Source organism: Haliaeetus leucocephalus, unplaced genomic scaffold (assembly GCF_000737465.1).
Source record: "Haliaeetus leucocephalus isolate CR32 unplaced genomic scaffold, Haliaeetus_leucocephalus-4.0 Scaffold577, whole genome shotgun sequence".
Taxonomy (NCBI): Eukaryota; Metazoa; Chordata; class Aves; order Accipitriformes; family Accipitridae; genus Haliaeetus; species Haliaeetus leucocephalus.
Genome location: NW_010973013.1, coordinates 3,796,788 through 3,820,737, shown reverse-complemented (window position 1 = coordinate 3,820,737; position 23,950 = coordinate 3,796,788). Strand labels below are relative to the sequence as shown.

The 23,950-nt window shown below is 37.5% G+C and overlaps 2 protein-coding genes across 9 annotated transcripts in view; both read right to left on the bottom strand.

Moving 5' to 3' along the window:
- Positions 1–293, bottom strand: part of STON1 (stonin 1) — a 24,182-nt gene extending 23,889 nt beyond the window's left edge. For all 3 annotated transcript variants that reach the window (XM_010577774.1, XM_010577773.1, XM_010577775.1), the window contains exon 1: positions 257–293. The gene's annotated coding sequence lies outside the window, so the exon portion shown is untranslated. The remainder of the gene's footprint in view (positions 1–256) is intronic.
- A 7,254-nt stretch (positions 294–7,547) lies between these two features.
- Positions 7,548–23,950, bottom strand: part of PPP1R21 (protein phosphatase 1, regulatory subunit 21) — a 33,384-nt gene continuing 16,981 nt past the window's right edge. For 4 of the 6 annotated variants that reach the window (XM_010577769.1, XM_010577770.1, XM_010577772.1 and 1 more), the window contains 13 exons: positions 23,477–23,578; positions 23,313–23,401; positions 22,319–22,455; positions 21,241–21,333; positions 19,228–19,355; positions 18,703–18,855; positions 17,871–17,963; positions 16,438–16,671; positions 14,886–14,921; positions 13,567–13,683; positions 12,536–12,634; positions 10,618–10,746; positions 7,727–8,779 (listed from right to left, as the gene is read on the bottom strand). In XM_010577769.1, the coding sequence (XP_010576071.1) occupies positions 8,750–8,779; positions 10,618–10,746; positions 12,536–12,634; positions 13,567–13,683; positions 14,886–14,921; positions 16,438–16,671; positions 17,871–17,963; positions 18,703–18,855; positions 19,228–19,355; positions 21,241–21,333; positions 22,319–22,455; positions 23,313–23,401; positions 23,477–23,578 (1,440 nt within the window). In that variant the 3' untranslated portion in view covers positions 7,727–8,749. Of the gene's footprint in view, positions 8,780–10,617; positions 10,747–12,535; positions 12,635–13,566; positions 13,684–14,885; positions 14,922–16,437; positions 16,672–17,870; positions 17,964–18,702; positions 18,856–19,227; positions 19,356–21,240; positions 21,334–22,318; positions 22,456–23,312; positions 23,402–23,476; positions 23,579–23,950 lie in introns of all 6 variants that reach the window. The other 2 variants (XR_775040.1, XM_010577767.1) reach the window with 2 other exon arrangements.

Below are 23,950 nucleotides of genomic sequence, written 5' to 3'. Positions count from 1 at the left end.
TGCGCCTCCCGGGGGGGTGAGCATCATTGTCACCCCCCCCCCAAATTCTTTCGTCGTTTTTCGGGCGTATTCATTTAATTTGCGCCCAAGCGCGAAGCGAGGAAGTTGTCCGAGCAGCCACGAAGCCTACGGAATGCGGAAAGCCGGGAAGAAAAACGTCCGACGAAGCCAAGATTTCTAAGATTTCGGTGGTCACGCGAGCCACAGCGGCGGAGGGAAGTTTCTTACTAGCAAGTAAGGTGAGCGGTGGAGTCACCATCCCTGGAGGTGTTCAAAAAACACATAGACGTGGTACGTCAGGACACGGCGGTGTTGGGTTGACGGTTGGACTCGATGAACTTAAAGGTCTTCTCCAAGCTCAACGATTCTGTGAAGTATAGTTAAGGCCACTTTGCGCATGCATTTGGTCGTAACTATGTCCGTAGAGTATCAACAGGCCTTTGCTGAAGTCACGAAAGGGCCAAACTCATCCTTCAACCAGCCAAGAGGAGAAGAAATGAAGACGGACAAGGGCAGGGATAGACAACGTCTTTGATGGCCCAAAGGACACCACTTTCCTTCAATTCTTTCCTTCCTAAGCTGACTTCTCCTCCAAAAGAGTTTCCTCTGGAGGAACCTCACGCCTCTAAGGAGGACAAGGACTCCAGGATCAGTCTCTCCGGTTGCGCCCCCTTCCTGAGCATCTCTCTGGTAGCACTGTGCTGGCTGGAAAGCCTGGGTAGATCTTCGCAGCTGTTCAGCTTATATTGGATACATAAATTTGCTGAAGAAGACCTTAAGCCAGGGTGATTTTCTAAGTTGTGTAAGAATAGTCATTTCTTTCTCTGCAGCGTCAATCTTCCTACCTCCAAAAAGGCAAACGCTGTCAAAAAAAGGGCAAGGGATTTCCTGGTGTCCAAATGTTCGTGCCGCAAACACCTCCTAGCTCCAAGAGAGGACAGGTTACCTCATCCCTCAAAGTTCCTCTGGAGATAGGAGTTCCTCCAAAGGCATATAGCACAAGGCTTAGAAAAGGGCTTAATTACCACCGGGATAATACAGTCATATTATCTGAAGTAAAAGAAATGCCTTCTTATGCGTCTCTAGAGTGCACCTACCAGAGGTGACAAGGTACCACGCGGGAGGTCTGCTCCCAAAAGGACAGAACACAGAGATAGAATGGGTAGGAGGAAGAGGGGGAAATCACCTATAAAACCCTCTAGAGCGATCCCAGGGGCATGGAGCAGAGCTGTCTGGGACTGCAGATACTCAAATTGCCCACGTGAAAAGTTATCGATCGCAGCGACAGCTCGCTCACAGCGGTGAGTGCTGGTTTCTCGTGTAATGCATCCAGAATTCTTTACAAAGCATCATCCATCTATTTTAGGTCCACTGCTTTCCAGTGTTGTTGAACTTTCCCTTGTGTTTTAAAGAGAATAAGGAGGATGTGCTTTTGTAAATTGCTTTCATTTGTCCTACTTACCTTTTCTGAAAAGTTTTCTTATGTTTCATCCGAAAATTAAGCAATCCTACTTCTTTGCTGTATGCATGGGAAATATTATTCAGGCTCTGGCTGCCTGCATTGGCAATAGAAGTGTTCAATACAGTTTTCCCTACAAATAAATTCTTCTGTAAGCTTAATACCATTACAAAAATTGCACTAGGAAAAGCACTGTCCATTCTTGGTTTTAAAAAAAATCCATTTTTAAGATCTTAATTAAAAAAAAAAAAAATCCAGTGCCCAATATAGTTAGCCAGGTCTTTGTTCATGAGTGTTTATCATTTCCAACCAGGTAAGATACTGGTTGTTAAAATTATGCTCCCAATGAATTTTACATTGAGAATACATAATTTCACCTGAGGGCTTGCTACCTACCAGCTTCTGACAGCATCTTGCTGTTGTTCACACTTCCATCCCAGTATTGCATAAGGGACAGCAACGGTTCACAGAGGAAGGATCTGAGCATCTCCTACCTAGACAGGAGAAGGGGAAAGAAAGGCTAGTGGTCTTTTCTTCCGATAGCTTGGAATTTTTTATAATATATAGCATAATTTAATCCGTAACTTGCAAGCCAGTGAACCGTTACGTTCACTTTTTTTCTGTCTTTAAATGTGTTTCTTCAGTACTGCCAGCCCGAGGCCGCCAGGCTCAGATCGCAAAGCCGCAGCCCTGGCAAGCATGGGGTTAGGTAGCTCCGCATGCCGCCCTCATCCCAGCACCAGAACCTGATCCCAACCTCTTCCCTCTGGAATTCCATCCCAGTGAGTCTTCTGCCTTCTCTCAGGACACACCCAACCTCTTGGCACAGGGAACCAGAGGATCAGTACCTCCTGTTTCATCAAAATGCCAGGACATTCGAAATACTTCCTGATTTCTAATATTTTCTACATACTCCAAACTGAGTCCTTCAGACTCTCATGTACTCCTGAGAACATTCACTTTTTTTTTTTTTTTTTTGCCTGTTAGTTTCCACATTAGCCCTTTCTAATGCTTTTCAAGGGGGAAGGGTATTAATTTCTCATGTCTCCTTATCAAGGTCAGCATTTGGCTAAATCTAGATCAGATTTTTCCTTTGCTGAGACAAGTGTATGTTTTCAAGACAAGACTGTTCTTCTCCAGTAAATTCTGCTATCATTTTCTCTTCCTCCAAAACAATTCAGTGCAATATAAACTCAAGCAGCAGAGGGGAAAAAAAAAAAGTGTAACTGATACTGAGATTTAAAATTCCTTAATATAATTTGAATTTAATAAATGGCAAATGCAGAACAAATTAGAACTATTAAAATTATTTCTACTGTAAATACAGTTTGAAGAGTATTTCACATAAAGGTACAGTATTACATATATTGCTACAGGCAGTTATTAAACTCATTCAACATTTTACAGTGCTAACAAAGTCAGTTTACGTTACTGACTATATTTATGTTGATCTTAACGTGACTTGCAGTATATTACCCTTTTTATAAAAGATTTACTGTTTATGACTATTTTGTCAAAAGTGAAACCTGTCAGTTCATATCTTGCTAGAACTAAGTATTCTTAATTGGAGACAGAAGAGCACTCATTTATAGCTTTATTTTAAACTCTTTGCTTTACTACTTTGCCTTCTATTTTAGCAAAAAATTTCTGCTAAAGTCCATCTTAACTGAGAATTCAAACCAAAATGCAAAAGAAAGAGTAAAATTCTTCTCTCCCTCTCGCTCAATAAATTCATTTTTCACTTAGTACTATTGCTATTAAAAAACCCTCACAAGTTCAGTATATTCGTTATTTAAGTACTGCATATTCACTACACAGATTTTTAGCATACTCTTATTCTTTTTGTGAGAGATTGATTGCTTGTTGGCTTCAAATGCTCTTGACCTCCTGGGCTAAATTGATTCTCTAAGAGAAACTTGTTTGGACTCAAAATAAACCAGGCTTTCCAGATCTCAAAAGAAACTTTTGGTAAATGTGATTCCCCCCCTCCCAAGGCGAATATTTGCTGTATCCAACTTTGCATATGCTACATGCAATTTGAAAGTCACCAGGTAGAAGGCACGTAAGAGGTGCAGCACCAATTCCAATATTACAGCTGTTCCTTATGCCAAAGGTTGCAGTTAAACGAAACTGCAGTGAAGTTCTCAAGTCAGATTCTTTTCAAGCTCGTAACTTCATTAAAATAATATTTCTTGAATAAAGTGTTCTGCATTTACTATTCAAGCACAAATAGAAGCCTTCTAAGTCCAAGAGGAAGGCAAGGCGCAGCTTTAGTGGGGGGGCAGATGAGGATGAAGACTTTTTTTGTAGTAGAAAACGGGGTGGGAGTGGAGATTTAAGGTCCCCCCATACTTATTTCAGAAGCAATGAACTTTATACGGATAAAATTTGCAAGAACCTACATGCCACCACAGAGTAGCTTCCAAGTCAATTAGTGAAAGAATCCATAGTGCATGAAGCGACTGGAAATTACCTGGACTTTTTAATTTTGTAGTCTTAACTCTTCTCAGGACCAAGCTGTGCTGTTTACAGGAGACCATAAATACAGTTTTGATACCAGGCCTGGATTTCAAAGGCAGTATACTTCATTAGTTAAGACCTCATCAGTTTATAAAGTTTTGGACTTGCAGGGTGAATTAGAATTAAAACCAGTACAGACAAAGTATGATTTCTACTGTTATCTCTGCAATTTCACATATAAAAAGATTAAAACTGAAAAGGACTGCTAGCATGGTAGCTTGCCATGCAAATTAAGCCCAACGAGAATCATACGCTTCTTATTTTGCAGCTCAGCTCCATCACCTTGGTATTCCAGCGATGCAAGTGTTTGCACTTGAAGCTTCTGTAAGAAGCTGAGTAATTCTGGATTAGCATTGACATGTCTAAAGCTGCCTACACAGGCAGCAGAGGCAGACAATGAGAAATGGCCCCAGGCAAGTTTCCATGCCGTGGATTTCATAGCCCCAGTCAGGCCTTGGTTCGTAAAAGTCTCCAAAAGCTCTTCTCTGTCCCCATCTGTAACCAAGCTTGCAGTTCTGCAGACACAATTACAGTGAAAGCAAGTTTCTAACTCTCCGATTAAAAGAAATACTCAGGAATTAGGGCAAACATAGCCTCTTCTAAACAAACATGGTTTTAATTCACTGCTGAGTAATACTGCAAGTAGTAACAGAAGCAGAAAATGCAGAATAAGACAGAACAAGCATTCTTAATAGAGCAGCATCTAGCCTTTGTGGGAGGAAGTAATCAGACCTCTGGTAGCAATTACAATTTTTTACTGCACTAAGCTTTATTTTTATTATGACCCTGCTGTTGCTAAGACAGTGCTCTCAAATTACCTTACATACATACTGTATTAAAGAACAACAGGTTTGCCCACTTTACAGGGCCAGATGGTGCTCCAAAGTTTAATATATCATGGGATTTATATATATTAAAAAAAAATACAGCATTCACATTGCTCAACCAAGCTAGTAAATAACTCCTCCGGTCTCACGATAGGCGATACGTGGATAAAAAGTTTATTTCCTTTCCTGTTTGCAACTGATGCCTTGGATGTCTGAGCAAGTCTGTTCTTGGGAGTTAATAGTGAGCACTGTTGAACAGTGACAGGCCCCTGCTGTGCCCAAACTCAGCATCAAGGAAACATGCTGGGCCAGAGACCTTCCCCCACCAAAAATTCAACTCATCTGTCAGTGAGGGAAGGTAGACTAGAAAGAGCAACAGGAATACAAGTACAAATTAGAAATGAAGTTGGCTTGGTAAAAAGGGAGAATACCCTGTACAAATAGCCAATGCATTTCAACAAAGACGGGAAAGCAAAGTGTTTCAGTCTTGATACTGATGCTGCTTGGAGTGCTACTAGATCACATGAAGTGTGAAGACTCCAACACCACCGCTATTGAAATGTTGAGCTGGTTAAGGATGAATCTGAAGGAATTAGCAAAAGACATTACAAACACCACCATTTTTAAATCAACACTTAAGATGATCAGTATTTAAATCACATATGTATAGTTATGTATGTAACAATTTAAAATAATCACATCACGATTTGAAAAGTAATGAGATAACACCTCTGCACAGCTTATGACTATGTCAGCCTAAGACACCTGTTTTAGAAGTTAATCTTTCAGGCAGGGAAACCTCTGATCTGTAAGAGCTTAAGGCCTTTTAAAATAGCCAATGTATATGGTGCTTCTTGGGTACTTTCAAAACTCATGAAGCAGCATTGCTTAAGAGAGCAATCTTGAAGTGGAATTCATTCTTGGTTATAGCAAATATTTATTTTGAACACACAGAATAGTTACTGGGGATGTATTCTCAAATCTAGGATAGCTAAACATTTTGAGGTCTTTGAAAGTGTTAGTATAGGTTTAAAACAGAGTTCAGAAAAAAATATTGAAGATCCAGTTATTAAAACCATTAACAGGAACTAGTGCTGTTACTTGAACTGGTCACTTAATTCATGAAGTGCCCAACCTTATGGAGAAATGACTTAAGCACTCTAAAAATGCTTTAAAAACTTGTGTGCTGCAATGAGCTGTCCATTAAAAAAAATTAACATTAGGATTTTTCTTTAACCCTGGTTTTACACTGTATTGTTCTAAAGATTCTCCTCCTTCACAACAGTTTGTCATTGGTTTCCTGACTAATCAACTAGGAAGTCAAGTATTCACACTGTAAATTTTTGAACATTAATTCCAGTATTAGTACAATTTATTTGCCCAAATTTTATGCATTCCATAATAATCTGCACAGACCATTTCATATAGACAAAGTAGTTCAAATTCCTATTTCTGGAAAACTTTTGTCTCAAAGATGACTTCTTCAGTGCAGTGTTGAAGACAGCCTTCAGCTTTTTTAATAGCATAGCACTGTTTAATAACAATTTAGATATTTAAGAGCATTTGAGATATTAACTGATTCAGAACCACCTGGTTAGCAGATAAGCACAAGCTAGTTGGGCATTTCCACTTGTTCCAGTTTCTAATGCCACTGAGTTAATGTAATGTACTATGCCCCTTCACAGCATTACTACAACAGTATCCAAAACACTGGTTTAAATTTTTTTCCCAATATTCTGTTTTTGTGTATTGATAGTTTACGATTGTCTGGAACTTACCTGTAAACGTTTCCTTTAAAAACTGAAGGTGACCTGAGTGATCAAAATTGTCTCTTCCTGAGCATGTTTACTGCTGACTGACAAGCGGGACAGCCAAGTAACATTTCCAAATAGGCACAGCAGGGAAAAATGCAATGTACGTTGGAATTGTACCTATATGCCTATACATTCTATATTAATTCCAGTTTTGATGTTGGGCATATACTCTGTTGTAAAAACACTTTTGAGATAAGATACGCTTAGCTTTTTTATGCACATTTTTAAACACTCAATCGTCAAACTATATTTTTACTTAGGCCTGTCAAAAATGGCATAAGCAAAACCTTTTCCTGAATGCAGCCACCTATGAGAAGTAGCATCAGTAACAAGTTCAGCAGTTTGATTCAGAGAATTAAAATAACTGAATTAGTACCTTCACTGGAAGATGAAAGCCCTCAGAAAAGGCAGCATCAAAAGAATTGGAAGAAAACAAGTAGCTTCCAACCCTAACTGAAACAGTTGAAGCTGTATCTGCTTCAATAAAATGGTTAAAAGTAAACACTTCCCAACCCTCATTAGCAGCACCATGTAGTTTTTAATTCAACACGATGCTAGTAAGAAATCATGCAGGCACTCCCCATCTCCTCTGCCTCCTCTCCAGTTTCATGACCACATCCATTTTGTCGTTAAAAGGAAAAACTGTATCAGAACAGTTCCACAGTTGCCAGCAATACAGACCAGATGCTTGTTTGCCCTCACGCAGACAAGAAGGTGAGAAATGCTGACGTGGACTCGGTGTACTTTGCACACTGCAGCATTAGGTACAGAAATGCAGCTTGGGTCAAACAAAGAGAAGCACTACTAACAGTAACTAGACTGGTCTAATTACTTAAGCTCACCTCACTGGGAACAGCTGTTAACATCTCACCACAATACCGCATGGTGCAACCTGGGTATAACCAGAATTAAGAAAAAAAGTCAAGCTGGTTTCATGTAGCTGATTTTATTATTACATACTAATAATACATATTGACACAGCTGATATCAGAGTAAACCCTTATGGGACAAGTAAGTGCCATAATGCAAATTATGGAACAGAAGATCAGTGTAAATGTGGAGCAGCACAGCTTCTGATTAAAAAAAAAAAAAAAAAAAAATCGATGCTGTGAAAACTCGTGGTATTAGACTTCACTTCAAAAAAAAAAAAAATCTTAGGAGAGGCCTAAAGTCCACAAACTTCCCAAAACAAAGGAAAAGCCATGTGCATCCCCCCAGTGAATCCATCAGGACTTAATTCCATGAAGACTTTTTGCAAATTCAGTGTTTAGATCATCTACATATTTCATATTCTTCTTTACTGTAAGAGAGCACAGTAAGCTGATCTATTCTACACACATTGTTTCACTCTTTTGGGGCAAATTACAATCACAATTTCATCTAGCTTTAAACAGCTATTTCAACCAATATATGTACATATATGTGTAAACAAAATGCCTAAGTAAGGGCTTAAAGCAATTTCATAGAAGTATCCCAATTCAACTATTTGTGCTCTTTACTTCAAAATCCAAAGTGCCAAATACAAGCAGCAAAAGTTTCCACTATTGCAGTCTAAAATAAAATAATGATCCCATTTACTCGTGTGAATTTATAGAAATCATTTAAAGCCACAATTCCAATTAATTCAAAAGGGCTGAGAACAGGAATAATACATTTACAGTAACCGCACAGCTTGAATGGCCAAAAAAAGTCTCAAAACTCATTTTTAAACTGTTATTAACAAGTAAAGGAATGTACACATCTTGACAATTTAGCGCATAACTCAAAAATAGACAACTACTGCACTGATCCAAATTTGTTAATGCATAATCATATTTGAAAATATACAAAATCTGAAGTTATTACATGAAATTAAAACCTGGTTTTAAAAAGTGCACAGTAAAAACCGAAGGTAATTACTATATAAATTATCCACAGAGTGTGTATTTCCTGGTTTAGAGCCAACATTAAGTTCTGTTTTATCTGTTACAAGTTCTAAATATTTTAAAGCCATTTACAGCACCAAATCAGTTTTTACTAGACCCAATACCACCCTCTGCTTCCTGGAACAAACAGGAGCTGGACAATGAGCATTCACTATCTGCATCCTATGCAGCAGCAGCTTCCGACAACAGTTGATTAGCTGTAAGCTATCGATTTTTGTTCTTTTTAGAATTTCCCTGCAACGAGAAACAAGTGAACAGAACATATAATTCAGATAAGAAAATCTAGACAGATAACATATAAAACCTGATGTCTGATAATTTATACCTACAACAAACAAAGTACAGTCAAACTGAAAATAAACAGTCCATAGGCTTCTAATCATGTAAGCTTGTAACTGTTTGCTCTGAAAATCCCTCTATCTTTACAGGCATAACAGGGGAAAGTACCACATATTCCGAATAAGCACAACAGTACCTTACTTCAGTTGAAACCTGTGGAAAAAAGACTTTTGAGTTATGTCCCAAGACACTTGATTGTATTAACACCACTAATATTGCAAGGGCAGGGAAGGCAAGTCAAATCATAATTCACCCTCAAGTGATATTTCAAATATAAACCTTATAGGATGATTGCCTCAAATTAAAATCAATCCCCCACCCTATCATTTTGTTCCAAAACAATTTTAACTTTAACTTGGTCTATACAGAATATTCCTAGTTTAGAAAATAATTTGTTCTACAGCTAACCAACTCACATTTGAGCTGCAACAACTCCACAAAGCAAACATGTAGCTTAAAATAAACTTTTGTGTAATAGTTACTTGCTGGCAATTCTCTGTCTTTCTATTTCCTTAAGATAACATTTGTTTTTAATCTAACCAACAACTCACTCCAAGTGATAATGGGTTGAAGTCAAAACGATGCAGTTAAAGCCAATCGCCTTCTACATTTGGCGACATTTGAAAATCTGTGTCTACTGTTGTGAGATTCTGAACTACCTCCTTACAGACAGAGTACCACTTCAAGTCTTGAAAATATGACAAGTGAAAAATTCCAGAAACCATTTTATAAAAACATGGAGTGCTATGGTCAGTATGCAGCCAAGCACTTCCTTCTAAAAACACAAGAGCTTATACACCAAAAAGTAATTTTAAATATTACAATGCCAAGTCAAAACACTCAGACATCTGAAGAAAAACAGTTCTATACATGGTGGGAAAAGTTTACTCTAAAAAAATAAAAACCACTATCATGGGACCTTTAATCAAAACATGGGGGTTTTTTTAAAACATTTTTTAACCCTTCAGGGAAACCAGCTTCCATGCACTCCACAATTAAGGAGAATAATGCTAGTTTATTAGTTTCACAGCCAGACAAGTGCAGGGTATAGGCCTCCACAACATCTGTTCCTCCCTGAACCATCAGAATAAGATATACTATGGTTTAATCACTGACTGTTTGAAACAGCAGACTTCTGTATTTTTCATCATTAACATTAAGTCAAGTCAAAAACTTGTTTCTGATAAACGAGTAGACTCCTTGCTTGGAAAAGAATTTAAGTGTGCATTTTAAGTTCACAGAAGAATATAAGTGGCAACTTTTTCATTCCTACATATGAGACACAGACAAGCTAGAATACAGAAATAAAACAGAGAAAAAGAATAGCTGCCAAGAACAGAGTATGCTGCAACTGAAAGAAAAGTGCAGAAAGGACACTCCTACCAGTAAGTCAATCAAACACCCAGTATCACTAGCTGGATTTGCAAGTAGTTCCATTTTCACCACATATAAACAAAAAAGGTGCTGATCTTCCATCAGAGGGTACACTTTGAAAGCCTACTTTGAAGCAGCGACATGCAGTGTTTGTTCTTTCCCACATGTATGTTTTGCAAGAATTTGTTGTTCACTGAAATGTGCAGGAACAGGTTTGGAGTTTTCTTTCCAATTGGCCGAGAATAAGAACTATAGTTTGTGAATTGGTTTGTTGAAGGGTAGTACTGCAGGAATGCTAAATGCAACCCATGGACCTCCAAACTGCAGCCAGTGCCTAATGTCAACACCTGGCAACTTACCTTACTAGTCATCTTTAGTGTATCAATTTCTTCCCTTTGTTTAGTTAAGGTTTCATTCATACTACAGAGATGGTCACTCATCATACTTAACTGATCCTCATAACTTCTCTTTGTCGTCATCAATTCATCCTAAGGTGGGAAGAAAAAAAAAAAAGAAAACAGAAGCCTTTGCTTAATATTAGTAGCAACTGCCGAAGTAGCCAACTTCTATCTCCACTTAGTAAGCTACACTTTTGATGCTGAATGTGTGCAATTAAGCTAAACCATCGAAAAAAAAAAACCACTTTATGAAAGAAAGTCAATAGCTATTTGTCTTTTACCTGAAGTCTCATGCATGGTCTGTTCCCCTTATTTTTTCCTCTGTTTCCTTTATAATTTTTCCCCCACTTTTTATGGCTTACATAAGAGACTAACAGCTAAGTTTTCCAACATTGCTTCCAGCCAAGAAACAAGTGAAGTTTATAGGGTTAGAGCATAGCCTGTACATGAGCATACGTGGCATACAAAGCTGAAGGATTAGAGAGACATGGTGGGATAGTGTGCGTGACTAGAACGCAGCCACGAAGGGATACAGACACTTTAGGAAGGACAGGATAGAAGGGGAGAAATCATGCTTTATGTGAAGGAGTGGTTTGAAGATGATTACGATCTCATAGGTAGGGATCAGAGGCAAACAACAAGGGTGATATGGTGGGCATCTGCCACAAGCAGATAAAAATCTCTCAACCCCAGACCCTGATCCTCATGAGGGATTTTAACTACTCTGACATCTCCTGGAAGAGCAACAAGGTGGTACACAAGCAATTCAGGAGTTCTCTTGAGTGTGGTAAGGAACTTCTTGATACCAGTGATCAACAGGCCTAAGAGATGCTCTCTGCTGGACCTGTTACAAATAAGGAAAAGCTGGTCAGGCATGTGAAAGCCAATGGTAGCCTTGGCTGCAGCAACCACGAGTTAGTGAAATTTAAGATCCTGAGGGAAGCAAGCAAGATGAATAGTAGAATTACAGCCACCCTAGATTTAAGAAGAGTAGACTTTGGCTTTTTCAAGGTCTGCTTGGCAAGAACAACTGTCCTGGAAGTTAAAGGGGCCCAGGAAAGCTGAATGATCAAGGACAGAGCAAAGAACAGCCCAGTGCTTAGGAAGTGGAGCAATTGTGGCAGAAGGCCAGCAGGGCTGTACAGGAAACTCCCGATTCAACAGCTTGATCTGAACTCTCTCTGCTCTGACCAAAGGAGAGGACCAAATTACCTTCAGAGAACCCTTCCAACCTAAACAATTCTATGATTCAATATTATGCATTTATGAACTGAGTATTTATATATACTTTATTTTACTATTGACTCCTTTCTCAGCCATGTGGAGGGGAAGGACAAAGGGACAGGACATTCAAAGGACATCTGGCATAAGATTTTATTATCTGTTGTTAACAATGGCTTCTTAAACATCACCACAAAGTTATTTTTGCTTAATATTAAGCTATCCATCTCAAAAAAACACCCTGGCATTTCTAAGACTTCCAGTCCCAGATGCTAGAAAGGATTAAGAATTCAGTGTATCATCTGAAATCAGTCACACAACCACACCTTTTGACAAAAAAACCCAAACCAAACCAACCAACCAAACAAAAAACAACCCAAAACATTTTCATAGAAAGACTTGACATGAAATGTGCTAAAACACAGGCTTGGTTACTATAACCTTTTCCTTGCAAACATGTTCCACTTCAACTTTATACCTGGGATTTGAAGTGTATTATTTAAGTCTCTTCTCTACATATCATTAGAGTTTTTACATCACATAACTAAGGACCTAGTAAAGGCATGACCATGCTCGATGGTTGTAATTTTTCTCCTCCAACTTCCCCTTACACACAATTATGAAATGCATTTATTACATTAGGTAACATTTCACTTGCCTGTAATCTACTGATGTTTTGACTAGCTAGTTTCAACTCTTCCGTGAGCGATTCCTTGGACTTCTCTGCTAAAGACAGTCTTTTGGCAAGTGCTCGACACTGTCAATCAGAACAGAATAGGGAGGGTAAAAGGGAGTAAAGTTAGTTCCAGAGTACTGCCTTGTGCCATCTTTAACTGATTGCTTTGGATGTTTCCATCTTTCTGTAATCCTTAGATTTCAAGAAACTTAGTCAGAGCTTGTGCACATTTTCAAATGCAAAGGTAATGTAATAGTTAACATTAAGTTTTTCTTTCATTTTACAGAATTACCATATTGCAAATCCTCTAAATACCGGGTTTTTTCCACAGAATTACTAGGAAATATTTCACAAGTAAAAAGCAAAACAAACAACTCGCTTCATACATTGCTCAAATATCAGAGAAAGATGGTTCCTCCATACTACGTCATCTACCATTAAAAAAATATTTAAGAGAATTTGCTCAGTCAGCTTGGAACTTTGGTATATTCCACATCAGTTAATTACACAAATAGAACTGGCCACTACTTTTAAGAAAAATTACCTCATGATTTGCAATGAAAACAGGAAACCACAGATACAATGAATCGTTTTGTTAATTCTTGAAGTCAAGTATAACTTATGCCTAAGAACCAATTTCTCAGAGGAGAGCCGTTTTCATCACTTCATGATACACTCAAATATTTCTGAATGACATAAGCATCACTTAAGTCATAATTAAGTCAAAACTAGCTTGGTAACTAAAGCAGTTTATATGAACAAACCTATACATCACGCACATTATACTTCTTAATACACCCAAGACAAGGCCACCAAAGGATTTATTTAAAAAAAGTCTTTCTACAGTATCCATTTTTATGCATACTAGACCACAGCCAAAAAACATATTCCAGGAACAGATTTTTATGAAGCATTATGTTCCATATATTTAAACTCACTGTCATAACACTTGCCTGTGGAAAGTTCAAAAAGGGATTTACTGTTTTCAGTATAGACACTGCCTGCATGCTCACCTCAGCATGAAAGTGTACTGATTTGCTGTCAGCAAGCTGCAGATGAGATGTAAGTTCTGCTATCCTTGCCATGTAGTGGTTTTTTATCAGGTCTTCACGAGACTCAACATCTGGAGCCTTGGCAAAGCAAAAATTAAGCAGAGAGATACTTATGCTTAGAAAGTAGACTGAATACTTGCATCACAACATTGTCCTCTATACTAACTTCTCTTCTTCCCTCTTGAGGCCTGGGTGCTCTACCCAAAAGCATCAAATTCCTCAAACACAACAGAAAAATTACAGCAAGTCACTCTGCAATTTGTCACTCTGATGGTGACTCTTAATGTCAGACTTCCTTAAAGGACAAAGAGCTGACTGAAGACGTAAGAAGTTTGCCTGATTTAACGTATCAAGTCTCCAATGCAAATGAAAATCCACTGCAGAAGTGGACTGCTTTTACTTACATAGAAACTTACTGGCTTTTCCCAACAAGGAAGAATTCCTTCGCATAACTAAGTTTCAGAAGCTCACAACAGTCAGAACTATTTCTAATGTTTCATGTTCCAGAAGTTTCTTTAGACATTTGAACTTTAAAAAAAACCAAAACCCAAAACCCAAACCCCACAACTTGCCAGTTTACTGTAAGTTACAGAGTAACCCACTGGAGGCAGACTTGTCATTACTTTCAAGTTCAGCACTATGCAGTAGCTTTTAAGAACTTGTATCAATTATTATCTGGCTCTCACTCTGCTCCCACTCCCTTTTTAATCACACCTTCAGAAGAAACAGAGGAGTAAACTGAAATACACATCAGTTCCCTGCAGTATCAGAAAAGGAAAAGCACTGAATCTTATTCTGCTAGGTTCCTGCTGGGGCAAGCGTTACACTATAGCAGTGCTAAATAAAGAGTTAACATTTAGTCTGACAGCTGGTTCAAAGTTTCTTTCAGTGTGACCTCTGGTTTGGGATAACCTGTACTTAAGTGTTAAAACACCAGGCACTACAGTCAGTGACTTTTTTGCAACTTGAGCCCTTCCTCAAGAGTTTAGAATTGAGGCTTGGAATGCAGCTAGGGTTACTGAAGTACAGATGGACCAACGCTTTCCTCAAAACACAGAGCAGAACAGGACCACTGCTCCAAATAAGAGAATAAGAGAGAACAGTTCACTAAACAGAAGAAGAAAATTAAGAAATACATGGATTTCAGAAACTTGAACACATGGGTGACTGATGGCATTATACTATAGTATTCTTGGTAATTAGACCTTTGGAATAAGTTTAACAGAATCAGAATTGAAGTATTTACCAGATGTAGCTTGATAATGTTTAAAACAGATTACCTTTTCATTATCAGTAGTTATAGTCAACATTCCAATCTAGAACAAGGAAGAAAATACACTTAGGTGAGAACTGCAAATACAGATACGATAGTTGCAAGTCGTTTTGGCTTCAGTCATAGGACTTCAAATTAAAAAAATCTTGCAACAGTTAACTAAAACCAAATTTAAGTACTTCCACCTGTAACATCAACAAGGGTAGTAATATACATGAATGCCTTGAACAGAATTAAAGCTGACACCAACTCTCCAAATACATCTTTTGCCTTATGATATACACAGGGGAAAAGCAATAAAAGCAACAAGATGCAGCTAGCTTGTATGATTATGCAACTGCTTGATTACATGAAACTAATTCAGAGGTACGCTAGTACATTGAAACACTACTTTTCACGTTTAAGAGCAAGGAAGGCCAACTTCAATTTCTTGAGCACCTTCTGAATTCCTTTCTTTCCACTTTGACTAGTAAGTTACATTGACGGTTCAGTGTGAAGCACTGACAGAACTCTAGCAGAGGGATGTATGCCAAGAACTAGTTTCATGGAAGAATATCTTCACGGAGAATCAGAGGTGTTTTTTCTGCTCTCAACAGGAGTAGAGATTTGGGGTTATGGGAAATATTTATACAATATGTTAACCTGTGAGTTACATTAATGACACATAATTGTGGCTAGAAAAAGCCAATCTCCTCTAACTCCTAACAGATCAAATACAGGATCAAAAACTTAGAGATGCCATTTTACTTCAGAACTGGGGATTTCGAAACAATCCACTGGTCATTATTCTCCTGGAACAGGAAAGTAGGGAGGAAAAAAAAAATAAATGAAGAATTCTATTGAGTGCTGAGCTGAGTAGATTTATTATTTCTTACAGATGACATCCCTGTTAATACCACTTCAGAAGTGGTAATTCAGAGGAAAGGCCAACCCCTTTTAAATACTAGTAATAAACAGGAAAAAGCCATTTCCCAACATAGAAGAGCAAGGACAGAATGCATGCCATATCCAAAAGCAGTTGTCGAACCCAAGTTGCATGCACCTATGGAGGTTACGTAAAAATTTGTGCTCCAGAGAACACTGAAAGCTTGAATAGCTTCTTCAAGTTAAAATTAAGCTATCGTAAACTGACTTGTAATAAGCCTTATAACCCATTTAAAAATACTAATTACCTACTTCCATTTGCTTTAGCATACCTAGATATGAAAAAAGTATTGGAAACCCAGAGCTGACCCAAGATATATACTAATTACTCTGTAGTTAGGAAGCCTTGCAAGGAAAATCTAGAAGTTAAGCACCTATTATTTCCCCCTCAGTCATACAAGTACAGAACAACAGAAATACGTCCATGATACTAAAGACAGTGAACAGTCTCAAAATCCAGGAAGTTCCAAAATCTGCAGAAAGTATTAGCAAGCAGCTTTACAAACACAAGGAGCCCAAGTGTGAATGCATTACAACACAGTCAAAAAGCTTTCATTATTAGTGTTCCACTGATCAAACAGTACTACTACTAAAGAAAGTGGTTTTTCCTCTATTGAAGGAAAAAGGTCACTTACCAGACTAGTACTCTTAATAGGTTCCCTCGGACTTTTTTCTGCAGTTTCCTTCTTTTGTTCACCTACATTTGACAAAACAGAACGCTCTTGTATAGTTTCAGTTAAGTGTCCACTAAGAGAGTTCTTCAGTTTTTGGTTTTCTTTCTCCAGCTTTATTTTAGCTAGCTGGGCCTCCAACATCCAGTGTTCTTTTTCTTGTTCAAGTTTTGCAATTTTCTCCAAACTCTGCTGGACCTTTAGGAGGGAAAGTTTACAGTCCAGGTTATTGAACACAAGGGCGGAAAAAAGCCACACACAGGAAATGTTTGAAGACAGTGTTATTTTAAACTATTACATAAGCGAGCTAATGAATACTGCAGCAGGTAAACAACTACTGATTCGAGCTGTACTCTTAACTGTGGTCATGTGTCAAAAAAGACAATGTTATTTAATTAGTTTAAAACATGCATCACAAAGTTACCACTCACAGAACTGGCAACATCATATTAGGTGGAAAAAAAAAAAATCAAAGGAGGGAAGAATTTTATGAAAATCTGAAAGATATGTGCCTGGCACTAGCATTGTCTTGTTCTACGCTAGAAAGACAAACAACCTCTCCCCTCCTAGCTGCCCCACCTCACACAGACAGAATAACTTGCTTGTCCAGATAAGAAATCAACTATGGAACAGTATACATCATATCACTCCACACACTTCTGTTGAAATTCATCTCATCACTACTAATACACTTAGAATATTGGCCACTACAAAAAAATAAAAAAACAAAACAAAAAAACCACACCACTTAAGTCTTCTTCTGCTGTAAAAGTTCAATGCAGTCTGAGCATTCAAGCTCATACAGAAGTTTTAGTATTAATCAGTCTCATTCATGTGCAATGGGTAAACTGTATAGACCTTTTAAATACCATTTAACCCCCTCTGCCTAACCTTCCAGAAAACAATATATATGGACACTGCAAGAATGATAAACTGTAATCTATTACTAGACCCTAACTGAAAAGAAAAATCATTGTTCTTAACCAGTGCTAATAAATCCTGCATAGTCCAAAAAAGTACTCAAAACAGTACATAACAACAGAAATTAATACTTCAGTATGCCTTATCCTTTATTTTGCATTTATTTGAATTATGAAAGATTACCCGACTTCTTGTGTTTATAAATGAAGACATCAATGGCATAACCCTGTCTCTTATAATTACACATACGTTCTGCAGGTACAGGCAAACAAGTCTTGGATAACCCAGCCTGAGAAGGGTAAGTTTTATTTTCAGAACTCTACAAGTTAAGACATCTGCAGTCTAATTTTAAGCTTCAGTATATGCATATATATGTACAAACAACACCACACTTAAATATGTGGAAACTATTTGATACTACTTTACCTTTATAAAATACACTATCCTATATGTGATTAAGATTTATACCAGAATACCTGTTGTGCAAGACCTTCTCTACTTTCTGTGGAACTCAGAAGAACTCTGCGATTGGCTAAAGCCTCTTCATAAGGCACTGAATCTCCACAAGGCTGCAGAAGGATAAAAGAAGCCTCAAAACATGTTTCACAGTACATCAGAATATGTATTCTACCTTTATTTTCTTATTGCCCTCCTTACTTTAGTAAAGCAAAGAAACACTTTCCAAGTGTTTACCAGCCAGTAGAAAAAATGGTTTGAGCTCACAAAACATACTGCCCCCAAATGGACACCTGATTAAAAAGTGCTCAGAAAACTCCAAGTGTTAATTATCAAATGCATCTTAAGGTCCACTTTACAGACATTGCAGTAAAGTGATTTAATAACAGCTGTTAAGCACACCATCACTTAATTATTAATTTTAATGGAGACAACAGGAGATCTGGTAGTGTTCAACCCTTTGGTTCAGAACATTTTCTCCAGCATACCCCCTTTTCAGCTGCCTTTTTTTTTTTTTTTTTCCCCTCCTGTTGCTCTCCACTGTCTTCCAGTGAATGCAAGTATAGTAAATAAGCAGCTACCCTCTACTCTTTGCAGTCTTGGCACAGAAATAATTACTGGAATTAGGCAACAGCAGAATTGACACATACCCTCAGTTGTGAGGGCAACTATGCTCTCTAAATTTTTCAGTAGCATTATTGCTCTAAGGGTTTAATTTCCTCAGCCAAAGATTCTCATTCAGAGAATCTCATTCATTCCAAAATTGAAAATCCTTAGTTTGTATTCTCTTTGGCATAACCAACTATCAACAGAACTGTGCTTTCTCTGTGCAAGCTTGCTAGCTGAACAAACCTTCTTCAAAGACTTCATGTAAGCAACCGCCTTTTTCTTGTACTGCAGCATACACTCAGCTGAAAGAGGGCTGATGAACTCTGTTCCTCCTTTAGGCCCATAGCTCAGCGAAGTAGTGAAGTGATCCAAGTTGTTGCTAAAGAATGAGGCAATCTAGACACATCAAGAAAAGTCACATTTTGAATTAAGTTGACCAGAAGGATTCACCAGAACAATTACTCTTCCAAGAGAAAGACAAGTATTTAGTGAAACTGGACTTCACAACAAGAATTTCAAACAACCTACAGGCTCTTCCACATAACTTAGACCTTACTAACGCAAAGCATCCTCCTCACAGTATCTACTTTATCACCCATTCAGTGGTTTTTAAGTTGTAGCCTGAAAATACCTTGGAACAAACCTGATACTATAGATTATCATCAGAGCCACATGTAGATTTTCCAAATCAATCAGCTAAGATTATTTATTTTTTTTTTTAAACCTCTATAAGTTAGGACATTATATTGAAACAAAAATATCCATTACCTTGCCCACTCCATTTGTTAAAGCCACAACAGAGGATAAAATACAGTCATTTGTAGTTATGAGTTTCTGTGTGGCAGTTGGAACATCTTGTTCTAAAGTAGCTTTCTGACTGTAGTGCTTGGAAATATCTAGAAAAGGAAAAAAGACATTTATGTCGAATTACGATTTTTTTTTTTTATTTCAGCAACCACTTTCAAATTCAGCTTATGACCTCAGGCTTCGAATGCTTCTCACCTCTAACTAAACTGTATAAAAGTTTAGTCCGGATACTCTTAGTTCTCCAGTATACTGCCTTAGACAACCCTTTGTGACCATAAGGAATAGACATTATGCCTGTTACACAAGGCAGAATAAAGGCGTATATTTAAGTGTACTCTGTATCCCCAAAATCATAGCTATATAGGGGATCTAAGCTCACACTGAACTAGCCCTTTATTTCACAAGTATACTTTCCATTTCCATATGTTTACATCAGGACACTTAGAATAATTTTTAGTCATGTTCAATATCTGAGTGTTAAGCTCACATGACTTAAGGGAAAAGTATTTTAATTCTGTCAGAACAAATCTAAAAGACTACTGGAAGTTTAGAATGCTACTTCCTGTGTTCTAAAATTCTTTCAGGGAAAACTAACAGAACATTCTTCAGAGAGGAGGAAAAAAACAACCACAAAAACACCACAACACAGAACTTTTTGAAAGTCATTCACAAAAACATCTTAGTTTAAATATACTAATTATTTTCAACAGCACCAAAGTTTAAAAAAACTCAAGTATTTATCATGTAAGAACAAACATTCTCAACTTGGCCTAATTAAAAATAAGTAATTATTTGACAAGTGAACATTTTGCACCCATTTTACAATAAAGTACTATTGCTACAGAATGGAGAAATCCCAGGTCACCACCACCCGAAGTTGTAATTGAGGCAGGCTTAAGCAATTGGAAATCAGTTTGGGTTGGGAAGGAAGGGAGGAGAGAAGTGACAAATCAAGCATTCTGGAGTATGGGAGCGTGAGATGTTAAGAACAACATTTCTGTTGCTAGCTAATGAATTCTACTGACAGTTTTCTTCAGTACTTCTATTTTCTTTATTTCCTTTGTTAAAGTATAAGTTGGGTTGATTTTACATTGTAGTAACTATATTAAGAGGTAGAAGGTATTTATCAATAAACTTATCTATGCTACAAAACTCCTGGTTTAGTGTCTCATTTTGTTTGAGGTACAATCGCTAATATAATCTTTCTTTTTTAAAAACAGGGACTCTGCAAAATGGGGCCATGCTATCGATGTTACTAAATGAAACAAAAAAACCCCAATTTTGCTTAAAATTATAAAATCTTAATGTTTAAACAGCTGACTAGTATTAAAGCAATTTGCCTACACAGATTATTTTCTCCCTGGGAACAACTATATGGCACAGAAATTCTAGGATATACAGAAACATGAGTGTTTTAAAACTCAGAGTTTTACCCGAACATCACTTCACTGAAAATGTAACATATCCACGTTCTTCTGATAAAAGGTAAGCCATTTTCAAGGAAGAAGCTAAGCTTCAAAAAGAACGCAGATTTCTTCGTAAGCTAAGGTTATATATTCATGTTAAAAATAGTGATCAACCTAAAAACTGTAAGGAAAAATTCCACTCTGAGGGCAGGTACTAGGTCAACAGTACATAAGGAGTTGAAAATATGTACATTTAATAGCATTCCATTCTGTATGCTAGTTCCACTAGAGAAATGAAGTTCAGAAAGTAAAGTGATACTGCTCAGGAAGATCTAGAGCACCACAATTAAATATTCCAGCAACTTAGAAGAACAAGAATGGAGGAGTGAAAAACATGCATGCACGTCCAAAACAAGTAGTTAGTAGGTTTAGTTTCTTATCTTAGTTTGTAAAGGCAAAACGAACCAGATTTATCACGACACATTCAACATAGTTACAGAGAGAGTACACATGTGCTACGTTAAACAGAAAGAAGCAGAGCTGAAACATAATATTCCTGTACGCTCACCTTTTAAAACGTCATGAAATCCATGAAGACTTGCAGCAATGTTTGTAAACACCAAGTTGTAATTTGTCCTAAGAAGTCCTGCTGGTTTTGTACCTAAGAGTGCCACATAGAAAGGAAAAGATAAAACCCCCCACAAAACTCCACTAAGATTGGACTATGAATGAAAAGAGTTAGCTTTGAAAAATAATCCAATTTCCACCTACTAGAAACATTTGCATGGAGTGTGAAAATCGTAACAGATTCATTTACTTAAATTTTCCCTTCAATATCAAATGTATATATACCAAATTTTGCCAAATTAGGCAGGTAAGAGACTTCCAAGTTTCCTAAATTTCATTCAGATTTTACAAGTATCAGTTGTTCTGGTCTCAAAAAGCAATTATGCATGCAGAAAGATTTACATGCTCACTGCTGTAGGAATGACCATCTGGGTCTTTCTAAAGAGTGAAGGCTGAAATAACCTGAAGGTATACAATAACTGTTTCCTCTTATTATTTACAGTATGCATTTGGGGATAGTTTCCTCACACACACACACAAACATTTTTACCTAATTTTATTTAGTCATGACCATAAGAGTCGTAGTTTAATAATCCTATGAACAGGAGGAGCTGGAAGTGATAATTAGTAATAAAATGTAGTTTATTAAAAACTTCATGATTTAGAGATTACAGAAGACATACTGTCAATCATACTATAAAAATCTACAGTCATTTATTTCTTCTCCTCTACAGTTAACTATGACTATCTAAAATGTGGTACGTGTGACTGCTTGGTAATTTCCAGGCCTGCACCATGCCTATGTCTATCCAAAAGGAAGTGTGTGGAGCATTAAAGACACACTCTACAACACACTCAGTCTCCCAGCCTGGATAAAAGATGGTGCAGCATGGCAGAGCATACTTCCCCATAATTTAGACTGTACCTGAAGAGTAGTGTTTTCCTCTATCATAGAAGTGGCATTTTGTGTGTGCGTGTGTATGGTTTAAAAAAAAACCAAAACCAAACAAACAAAAAAACCAAACAGAAAAACTCCAATACTGGTCCAAAAGGAAAACTGAGCCAAAACTGGCACTTACTTGGTAACGCAAGAAGACTAACGTATGTATGTAGCTTCTCAAAGACCGCAGTCAACCTTTTCATGTCTCTGTGTAGCTCCATATTTCTAGCTCTTAAAGCAGCTGTGCAAAGAGAAGACTCACACTCTTCTTCCAAACTAGGAATATATGAATTATTTTTTTTTTTTAAAAGTGAGCAATTATCTTAAAAAACAAGTTAATGAGTTTTGGAGTAGATAACTAGTGTTCTCTACAGCCCCAGTCCAAAGCAACAATAGACTAGGAATTTATTTTAGAAAGGTTAACATATCAGAGAGTAACTTAGCAATACATGGAAATCACTGTGTACATGTACTATCCCCACTCTTAGGAGCTTCAGTCACAAGCCAGGAACAGTTTACACTCAAGGCAAAAAACCGATTGCATCAGTTTAAAGACTTTTTCCTCTACTACATGTAATTTACCTTTTGCTTCCTAAGGAGCAGGAGAACAGGTACAAAGAAGGCATAAAACCAGCTTTTTCTTCTTTCTTAATCCAAAACCTCTTTTTAAGCAGTCCTTTGCACTAGCAATTCACCTCCCTTTGACCCACTTGGGAACAAAGACTTTCATTGCAGAAGGGATGTGCATCTGGCAAGTTTTCCTATATTGCTGTATTTGTTGCATGATAAATAATCTTCAGACAGGATCAAGAAATTAAGAGTTTCAGTGTATCGTACTTGAATAGTATCAACACTATTGAATAACTTAAGAAACATGAAAAACCTGTGCAGCTTTCATTAAAGTCTCACGGGGCGGGGGGAAGCTTTAAAATCCATGGGTTTAGCTCTAATGCACAGCTGAAAAAACCCACACATAACCTAAAGGCTTAAAAAACCAGCAGGCAAAAAAAAAGTTCTGCCTTTTAAGCCAGAGTGCTTTGAGGGTTGGCTTAATATTTGAGTTGTAGATGTTGACAATGCTGCATGCCTGACACTCAGTGCCCCCTTAATTTGATCTATCAAATCAAAAGTACCTTTTTAACTGATAAGGAAGAATCTTTCTTAAAAAGCATAAGTAGGAAGCTAAATGTTCTGAGAAGGCCTTCAATTTCACAGTTGTTTCCTGGAAGGAAAAACAACACATAACTATTTTTGCTCTGTAAAAATCTTTTTCAATACTAAAAATAAGAAATCTTACCAGGACTGTCACAGTATCTTCTGTAATACTCTCAAACAAGTGAAGCATTCCTTCCTCCAGAGGGCGAACATACGAAGCATTTTCATGAAGGTACTGTGAGAACTGAGTACAGAGAGATTTTAAAATGGTGCTTGCTGAAGGCTCTTGCAAACTGTTTCAAGTTAACAATTAAATGGTCCACTTTAGCAAAGCACCTGTCATCTTAAATGATCCCCAGGACATCAATAATAAGATGTAACAGTGAAGTAATGTACAGCAACCTCTGCTACAGGACACACAAACACACACCTTGAGGGAAAGTGAGAAATAGTGAAGACTGCAATTAAGTCCAGGCAAAACCCCACCTAAGGCTTTGCCATAGCACCCTATCTCATTTTAACTACCATGCACAGCACACCAAACCCCTGCTTTTTAAAGTTTAAGCATTCTTGCACTCCTTGCTCAACTCCATCAAATTAAGGCTAGATCCATGCA